Raw genomic sequence first — 10,419 nt, forward strand, 5'->3', positions numbered from 1 at the left:
GAAATTTTTTTAGCATGTGAAGTCCAATTCCAAGTGCTGGGAGGAAAGATGTTCTCACCTGCTATTCCTTGTTCGATGTCAAATCTGCTTGCATCTTCCAGGATGAAGTGAGGGGGAACCTCTGATAATTCCTTAGGAAAGAGGAAGAAAAGCTGTGAGCATCTTTCACCGCTTTATGCCCTGAGATGGGACCTAAGACCTCATACACTTTGTCTTTGAGGGATAGAGTTTAATTTTTAAACAGGTGCTTAAAATCTTCATTAGGTGGGAGGCTGAGACAGGAGGATCATAAGGTCAAGGCCAATCTCAGCGAATTATGGAGAACCTATCTCAAAAAAAAAAAAAAATTAAGGAAGAACTGGGGATGTAGCTCAGTAGTAAAGCACCTGGGATGCAATCACCAGTACCAGAAAACAAAACAAAGAAATTTTAAAAAACTAAATTAGGAAAGTTCTTTTCATCTTCAGGCTCTTCTGTTCTTAGGAAAGCAGGTGTCAAAAGCAGTAAACATAGAAGCATGAGGGGACAACATAAATAAAGGCTCAGGATCCTTACAGCAAATATCCTTTCTGGTCCTCAAAAGCCAATGTTTTATAAAGAGGCTACAAACACACACACACACACAAAAAAAAAAAAAAAAAAAAAAAAAAAAAATTGAAAGAAAGATTAAGGCTTGCTGTGGAAGAAAATGCCTGTTTATTGAGGCAGCTCTGCATATGTATATAGCTGGGGGTGGTCTGATGGTTGAAACAATTTAACAGTTTAAGGGTTTTGGCAGCTGGCATGGGGTGCTTTCTGATTGGTGGGTAAGGATCATGTGAGCCAGCAGGGCTCACCATTGGCCAGCTCTTCTGGGGGGGGGGATAGGGAAGTTAGTCTTTGAAGCTGGGTCGACTCCCAACACAAATGAATAAGATACATGTGTTAGATGAGTGAGACTTTTATAAATGTAACAGGTGCTCTAGCTTTTCATAATAAAACTTGTGAAGTGGCAATTCTCAGACATCAGCTTGGGTGTGTTCTGGATTCTGGGTCCCAGATCAGCCACTTGTTGCACAGGATAAAAGGTAGGCATGATCTTATCTTTGCCCACCCTGGCTCACCCATAAACTGAATTTGGAAGACCCTGTCCTTCTCCAACCTCCAACCCACACACACCCGCCCACCAGAAAAAAAGGGATACTAGAGGTTTCCATGGTACAGCAACATCTGGGGGAAACTAGGAGGAACTCAGCAGGGTTGTGAGAGTTCCTAAGAGAGTCCCCAGGCACTTTGGGGGCACACTGGGCTGAAGGTCCAGCTCCTGCCCCAGAACTGGCCCACCTTCTAGTTTGTCTCTACTAAGGGCCCACAGGATTATCCTATTGAGGAGTCAGTGCAGCTCTTCCTGATCTCCATGGCATAGTATGCATAATTTTGCATAATTTCTTTTATTTGTCACATTGACAAATAAATAAGTCCCCAGAGAGGAGGGTCGCACCATAGAAATAGATTAACAAATTGCCTAACAGCCATGAAAGTACAGAGTGTTGCACCTTGTAGAAACTGCTAGACTTGTGCAAGTGGCCAGTTTCCTGGAGGGGACCCAGATGGGACAAACAAAGGTGTGCCCCTCTGCAAACACATTGCATCGGGTAAGGGCATCCTCTTACCCAGCCTCCCCTGCTTTCTTAACAATGAACTGACCATCAAATGCCAGGAGAGGCATCCCAGGCCCTGCCTGGAGAGGGGGCTCCTCTGCCAGAGCCATGGTCTGGCTGGACTTGGGGGTCCCTAAGCCAAGCAGTCAGGGAAGAATGCCCTGGGTGCTTCAGCTGTGTGCATAGGGCAGCCAGCCAGTTTGAAAACAACTTGGGACACTTTAGTTACCACTAATTCTCCCATTCTACTGTGAAAAGGAACTACAGGTCTCAAAAAAGTCCTGTAATTTCACTCTCAAGCGCTCACGTGTGCGCTCTCTCTCTCTCTCTCTCTCTCTCTCTCTCTCTCTCTCTCTCTCTCTGTCACCGGAGAGTGAACCCAAGGGGGTTCTACCACTCAGCTACATCTCTAGTCCTTCTAATTTTATTTCCAGACAGAGCCTTGCTAAATTTCCTGGGCTGTCCTTGAACTTGCAATCCTCCTGCCTCAGCCGTCTGAGTAACTGGGATTATAGGCGTGTGCCAACACAGCCCAGATTTTGCTCTGTTCTCTTGACCTACCACCAGCTCTTCTGCTGCTGTCCTGCTGCTTTCCCTCCATCAACCTGCATATGAGGGCGGGCAGGTGTATTCAGAGGGGTCCTTCAGAGAGACCTGCTGTGGAGTCCTGCCCTGACATTTCTCTCCAGATGACCTGAAGACCTTGAGCCATTTTTTCTCTTTTGCCGAGGCTTAGTTTCCTCATGTGTAAAATGGGAACAGAATGTAAAGACAGTTAGGAGACTCAAATGATGAAATAAGGCAATGGCTGCTGTTTTTGAAACCCTGGCTGAGGGCTGGCTGTTTATTCCTGGATTATTGCCTGCAGGCTCCAGACAGCCTTGCAGAGCAGTGTGAATCCTTCCATTCTGCAAAATGAGTAAGGAAGTGAAATACTTAGCACAGCATCCTACAGGGTATATATTCAATAAATATTGACCCCCTTCTCCTAAAATACCTGCAAGGTTAAAAAGGCTTCGCTCATAGATAAACCCATAGCCTCAGATGCATTTGTTGCCAGACAGAATAAAAACATGAATTAAAAGCCATCAATACATAGACATTAGAAAGAAAAAGACAAAAGGGGCTCCCCAAAATAGCAAATGCAAGTGATGAAGAGAACAATTGTGAATTGTGAGAAGAATCAGAACAGCAAAATTAATCAAGTAAAAAAAAAAAAAGTTGTACTCAGGATAGGCAATTTACACAGACCCAACCTTTGGCACATGTGGTAGAGAAACCCAAACAAGATTAGATAAAAATGGGCTTTGGAAATATAAAAATACAATGTAACATTCTATGATAGCCAATTAAGAAGTATTAGTAATTTTCTTAATAACTTTATACTAATAATTTAAAAAAATCAACATGGCTGAAATGACTCAAGTATTTACTAACTAGAAATACCAATACCTTTGGGATAATATTTTTACGATAAGGAGTAGCTCCCTAATATGTCTGTAAAGGCTTTCAGGTACATGAAATCTTCCTGCTGAGTCTCTCAGACTTATAGGGAATAGACAATTCTTGTGTCATTTACCAGTTCAGTGTTAAGAAGAAAAAAGTATCTTGTTACCAATTAAGAAGCCAGTATAGCCTTGATGGTCAACCTGAGAGAAACACACACACACACACACACACACACTATATATATATATAGTGTGTGTGTGTGTGTGTGTGTATATATATATATATATATATATATATATATATATATATATACACCAGACTGATTTTGCCTAATATATTACCATTAAATAGGATTTGCTGTAGAAATGCAGAATGCAAAAATGACTTCAGAACATCTAATAACATGAACTAGCATTTCTAGGGGTAAAGTGTTGACATTTCATGTCACTAATTGTATGATGGCATTTAATACACAAGTTTTTATATTTTGCCAAAACAATAAAAGTTATAATTAAAAAACAAAAAAAATTATTGAATTAGGAACAGAGGCTATTTTAGTGCAATGAAAATTAAATGGAGATTATTTCAAACATGAAATCAATAGTCAACCTCAAGTTTACACAGAAACCCTGCAATCACCTGTGTCCAGATGGGCAGGCACCTGTGTCTCCTGTCCTCCAGGCACATGTCCCTTCCCTACTGTGGGCTTTAGAGGAATAGATATGCTCAGAAGCATTTTTATCTTTCATCTGACTTCCTGAGACAAGGCCCATAATGAAACTAAGTACCTGAGACAAGGCTCATAAGGAAAATAAGCCCTGGCCTGGGCAGGTCCCGGGTGACCAGGTGAGCAGGGCACTAGAGCAGTGGTGAAGTCAGCGTGATCAGATGCTAGATCAGATCAGGCCCAACTACCGCCTAAGGGTGACTCAGGATCCCTGGGCAGCCCCGCCTTCGCAGTCCTGATTTCCCAGGTCAGCCAGAGGTACGGTGCAGGATGGACACAGTTCCTCAGGCCAGTTGAGGCCCAGCGAGGGTGAGGGAGAGCTGAGTGATTTGTTCCAGTTCCTAGGGGAGCAGGCTAGGAACTGGGCACTCTGCCCACAGGGAGCCGTGCTCTTCCCTCTAACCCCGCAGCAGTCACAGTCTTCTGAGCTTAGGGTCTCTGACTCCGTGAGATGGCCTGGGCCCTGGAGGGCTTGGAAACGCCCAGGTGTACACAAGGAAGCTGTGGAGGTGAATTTGATGTGTCATCCTCACCGGAACAGAGGCAGCCCAGGTAGCTGGGGAATATGATTTCTGGCTTTGTCTGTGCAGGTGTTTGTGGGTGAGGTTAGCATTTGAATTGTGGGGCTCCTAAAGCAGTTGACCCTCCCCAGTGTGTGGGGGCACCTTCCAATCCACTGAAGCCCTGAATAGAACAAAAGGCTGAGAAAGAGAATTAGCCCCTTCTCATCTTGAGCTTTATCCTGTCCTCAGACTGAAATGACTCTAATGGCTCCCCTGGTTCTCCAGCCCCTAATGTAGATATAAGTCTGTCTCTGGCCCTCTTCCGGCTGCAGCTTGCAGATGGAATATCATGGGGCTTCTCAGCCTCCAGAGTCACATGAGCCAACGGCTCCTAAAAAAAATATCTTTCTAATAAATGTATCAATAGGACATATATATTAGGATGTATATATAACTCTATCAATAGGGTGTGTGTGTGTGTGTGTATAATAGGGTATATATGTTAGGCTATGTAATAGGACATACAGTCAATACTTATCAGAATAATAAATATTTAATATTTATAACTTACACATGTGTCTCAATGAGATACATATCATTGGTTTTGTGTCTTGGAGAACCCTGAGTAATACAGTGAAAACTAAGTAATTCCAGAAATTGAGTTCTGGAGGGGGGCATTTTTCGAGCAAAGTTTGGGGGATCTCTGTTCTATTAGGTATGTCAGAAGCTCCTATAACGCAAGAGCTCCTGGGATCTTAGCAAATAGCCCCTCTGAAGTGGTTCATCAGCCGCTGTCCCCCCATTGCCTCTGGAGTGTCTCTCCCAATGTGACAGCACTGGCATCACTCTGCATTCCCTTCAAAGGCTGCTCAGGACTTCCCCACACTGCATGCTGCTCTGGATGAGGAGACACTATGCATCTTGACATGTGGCCCTTTCAGACAGTGTCCAGAGGTAAGGCTTGGACAGGTGGCAACTTCACTCCCTTTAGTTTTCCTAGAGGGCTTTGATATATTGGCATCAAAGTTCTCTGACTCAGTGAAAATTGGCTATTGGCATAGTCACTTCTGTCACCTTCTGTTACCTGTTGCCTGATGGGACATCAACGCAATCCTCCCTACACTCATCTCTCCGCTCTTTAACCTCTTCCTTTTCTGAAGAACACATTTTAGTACCAAGCTGAATCATTTCTAGTGAATTATCCCAACAGAAACTGCTCTGGCTGTGTGAAGATGAGCACTGTCTTGGACAGGCAGGACTTGACCCTGCGACGGCCATGGGCTGACCCACAATGGGGCTGCTGCTGAGCTCTGAGTGCCCAGTAGACAACATGCTTTGGGCACCCAGCCCATTTGTCATTGAAAACTGAAATGTTTTTTCACTATAAAATGGGGACAAAGATGACCTTCCTGTCCCTTGGTCTGACACACATTGTTGACCATTGTGAAGTTCCACCATCTACAATGCTGGGCCGTCCTATACAGTAGGCACAAGCCACATGTGGCTATTCAGATTTAAATTTAATAAAATTAAAACTTCACCTTGGTCTATACCCAAAGGACTTAAAAACAGCATATTACAGGGACACAGTAACATTAATGTTTATCACAGCATAATTCACAATAGCTAAACCATGGAACCAACCTAGACGCCCTTCAATAGATGAATGGATAAAAAAAATGTGGTATATATACACAATGGAATATTACTCAGCAATAAAAGAGAATAAAATCATGGCATTTGCAGGTAAATGGATGGAGTTGGAGAAGATAATGCTAAGTGAAGTTAGCCAATCCCAAAAAACCAAATGCCAAATGTTTTCTCTGATATAAGGAGACTGATTCATAGGGGGTAGGGAAGGGGAGCATGGGAAGAATAGACGAACTCTAGATAGGGCAGAGAGGTGGGAGGGGAAGAGAGGGGCATGGTGTTAGAAATGATGGTGGAATGTGATGGACTTCATTATCCAAAGTACATGTATGAAGACATGAATTGGTGTGATTATACTTTGTATACAACCAGAGATATGAAAAACTGTGCTCTATATGTGTAATAAGAATTGTAATGCATTCTGCAGTCGTATATGAATTTTTAAAAATTAAAAATAAACAAATAATAATGCTTCAGACTAAAAAATAAAATAAAATAAAATAAACTTCAGTCCCTCAGTTGCATCAGCCACATTTTAAGCGCTCAAAAGCCACGTGTGACTAATGGCTATAGCATTGGATAGCACAGAAAGAACGTCTCCAGCATCATGGAAGGATCCCTGGGACAATGCTGATGGATTTAGTGAGGGTGATATCATCTACTTCACAGAACTGTGAGGAGAATTAAATGAAAACTGCACAAAAAGTGCAAATAAAGCTAACACATGCATGCTCTCACTAAACGGATTTATTATTGCTATCCATGATATAAAATTTCTCCTAAAAGGGAGCTACTCTAAGTATTCCATTTAATTCAGGGGAATGTGGCACAGACACCCCAGATGTAAGTATGATTCTTAGTATTATCTTTCGCTGAGAGTGGGGGTTACAGGAAGCACTGAGACCGATGAGTTGTTGAGTCCCTTCACCACAAGGTCACAGGCTGTTTAAGAAGCTGAGTGGGGCTGTGGGAGAGGTTGGAAATTCTTTAAAGGAAAACAAAACAAAATAGGTGGAGAAGGAGCTTCTTCTTAAAACAAAATTTGATCAGCAAAGTGGATTCGGCAGACGAAGGAAAATGTAGGAAAAGGGAAAGAGGGAGAGAGGGGCATTAAGGGCAGCATCTGGGTCAGGAGTCTTTGTTTAAATCCTGGGTCCTTCCCTCCCTAACCGTGTCACCTTGGTGAGTCACATCACCTCTCTGAACCTCAGTTTCCCTTTCTATAAAATTAGAAAACAAAGGACACAAAGATGTATGGAAAGTCCTGTACAATGTTAAGTATTGTCGATTCTGAAAAGGGACACATAGAAATGTGATATTTAAAAAGAAACATTGAAGTGAAGAATGACCGCCAGTAGAATTCAGGAAAGCTTTTGGACAAGGAGAGTAAGGGGAAAAACACAATGGCCCCTAGCTGCCTCTATTTTAGGCTCCTGGTACGATTCTGTATGAATGGTTTCACATCTATTTGCCTCAGTTTCTCCTTGCTTCTAAAGTACATCACAAATTGAGGCATTGCTGGAATTAGATAGTAAGAAAAAGTCAACCCTTTCTAAATAGAAATGTTATAAATTCCTCAACACTATAAATATGCCTCATATCTATTGCTCAACACCTGTAAGGGTGAGAAAAAAAAAAAAAAACCTACTGCTTCTAAAACAATCTTAGTGTTTGAAATAAAATAACAAAGAATGACCCTTCAAAATTTCTTCTTCTTCTTCCTTCACTTCAGTATGGGGCACTGAATCCAAGTGTCCTTTACATTGAGCTACATCCCCAGCCCTTTATCTATTTATTTATCTATTATTTACTTACTATTTATTTAGAGACAGAGTCTCACAAGTTACCCAAGCTGGCCTTGATCTTCCTGCCTCAGCCTCCCAAGTAACTGGGACTACAGGTGTGCACCGCCGGGTTTTGCTCAGAATTAAAAAATATATACAGTTCACTTGCCTCAGTTCTGCATAGGAGGTGAAGGCCAGAAGAAGTCATTGGTGTGGACTTAATGCCCATGGTTGCTGCGATGGACCCTGGAAGGCTGAAACACCTTCATCTTCCTTTGAGCGCCATCCCATGATTCACCTGATCTCCACAAACCCTTGTCCCCCAACCCCATACAAATCTGTCCTGATGTAAGCAAGAGGTGTCATCTCCAGAGCTGGAGGATTTGACTTGTCCTTCTCATGGGCAGAAATGAGTTAGCTATCTACACACCTGACATTTACTTTTGGGGTCGCACAGCCTCTCAGTGGGCATCATCCGGAAAATGCCCTTGTTGGGCATCATCAAAACTCTCACTGGGCATCTCATTGGGCATCATCAGAAAATACCTAAACCAACTTTATTAGACGTGCTCAGTAAGAGAGCTTGGCATTTTATCTGTGCTCAGTGTGTCTTTATAGTCTCTTCTGCTTCCCTATTAGAATTGACTCAATTATGTCTTGTCAGTCATTTATACTGACCATCATTCACCTACTAGATTTTATACTATTTTTTTTCTTATTAAAGGTTCTACTGGAGCTTTTGGAAGCATGAACAGGAGATTGGAGTCTCAGGATCCTCAAAGGGTTTCTTACCTGTCCCCTTCTCATCACTAGTAGTCCTCATGAGATTATGAGAAGTTTGAATCTGCTGAGAAATTTCCTGTGGAGCTTCATGCTCTAAAACTATGATTGTTCTAGAAAAACCAGTGGGGCTCACCATGCTGCAAGGTGGAGTTAGAGGCCATCTGCTGAGGTGGGGGAGTCAGGGTAGCTCGAATGCTGCCTTGAAATATCTCCCTAATTTTACAGTGGAAGTCTGAAATTCTTTTATAGGCAATCAACCCTTTACAAGATTGAGAATGTGAATGTAAAAGAGGCCAGGCAATTATTCAAATTCATCCCATAGTATAAATGACCAGCATGATATATCCCCTTTGAGTGCATCCTAATAGGGACAGAAAAAAAGAATATAAAGACACCGACATCCAAAGAGAATAAAGAGTGACAGACTGATAGATGGACTCAATTATGGAGGAGGGAGAGACCCTAAAGACCAACTACCACAGTCCTCATACCAATGGCTTTTCATTTTTCCATGACAGAGCTGAGATGTTTTAATCCAGTGGTATACTCAGGGTTAAACTGGGTTAGAACCAAAGATCTGGGCTCTGGCTCCTGGCACAGGGTCTTCCCTTCCCACTGAGAGGACACAACACTGTAGCAGAGGGTCCCAGTGTATTTCATTCTCCTTCCAGTTTGGTTTGGACCACCTATGACAATGGCTCCTTTCACTGGGAGGTGCCATGGCAGGCAGCTCCGAGGGCCACAGAGCTGGGTGTGTTCTCGGGGTACGGACTCACCCATGGCCGCTTCCACTCCAGGAAGGAAAGATTTTTTCCCTGGAGCAGCTTCTGTCCTATGGAAGAAGCCTCAGCTGGAAACGTCTCATCCTCAAATGGCAGGCGGCTGCATAGGCAACGATCCCGCAAGGAGTGGAAGTCCTGATCATTGAACTTGATGACAGAGGTCTCTGACAGAGGCTCTGGGTTATATGCCATGACTCTCCTTAGAAGACTTCTGGCTCCCTTTCTTTCTGGTAAGAAAAAGGAAGGTTTTTAGGGGTGAGATGCCCAGGCCTTGCATCATCAGATGTGAGTCCCAGAAAGGCACTCCCATCTCCCCACTTTTATGCTGTGCCTGGTGGCATAACCAGTGGATGGGTGAGCCTCAATTGAAATTCAGCATCCTTATTTCCAGTTCAGCATTCAACCCGCTGTACCAAGCAGCCTCTCAGTGTGCTGACACGTGGATGAAAGACTATGGGGGTTATTTGAACATTTAATGAGCATTTATTGAGCACTGACCTTGGGCCAGGCACTCTTCTGAATGCTGGAAATCCAGAGAGAACCACATCATGATCTTTATAATTTCAGGGCTCATTATCAAGTGGAAAAGATGGATTAGACATTTTAGCAGCCAGCTATCATTCAATAGAAGCTGTCAATTAAAAATGTGTACAAGAACTTGTGGACATAAAGAGGAGGAGCCAACAGCTGTCATGAACAGTCTGGAATTATCCTCCCATAGGAAGTGGGAGGAGGATATTCCCACATGACTCTCCTACAGAGAGTGAATTGTGCCTTTAAGGAAGAAGGATCTACCAAGTGGAGAATGGATAGGTAGACTATTTTCTTAGAAAGTGTCTGCAGGTGCCGTGGGTAGCAAGGGCTTGAAGGCCCAGGAGCTGTGTTGGCAGGCCATGGGTGTGGAGGGCTCAGGGAGCCACTGGGGGATTGGGGGGTGGCGGGTGGGTTCAGGGAGCATTGGAAGAGATGGCCAGAAAGGCAGGTTGGAAAGCTGGATTGAGATGTTTTTATACCCTTCAAGTACTGCAGGCCCACTGAAGACTGGGTTCCTGATCAGATCTGTAGATAGGACGGTGCTGCAGGGAACAAGTTGGAGGATGG

At 43.4% G+C, this 10,419-nt stretch overlaps 1 protein-coding gene across 1 annotated transcript in view; it reads right to left on the reverse strand.

Moving 5' to 3' along the window:
• The window catches only part of Capn13 (calpain 13), a 50,283-nt gene extending 40,773 nt beyond the window's left edge, over positions 1 to 9,510 (reverse strand). Inside the window, exons 1-2 of the mRNA XM_076833787.2 lie at positions 9,313 to 9,510; positions 59 to 131 (exon numbers count right to left, since the gene is read on the reverse strand). Of these exons, the coding sequence (XP_076689902.2) occupies positions 59 to 131; positions 9,313 to 9,510 (271 nt within the window). The remainder of the gene's footprint in view (positions 1 to 58; positions 132 to 9,312) is intronic.
• Between the last annotated feature and the right edge of the window lie 909 nt (positions 9,511 to 10,419).

This window comes from Callospermophilus lateralis, chromosome 14 (assembly GCF_048772815.1).
Source record: "Callospermophilus lateralis isolate mCalLat2 chromosome 14, mCalLat2.hap1, whole genome shotgun sequence".
NCBI classification, from domain to species: domain Eukaryota; kingdom Metazoa; phylum Chordata; class Mammalia; order Rodentia; family Sciuridae; genus Callospermophilus; species Callospermophilus lateralis.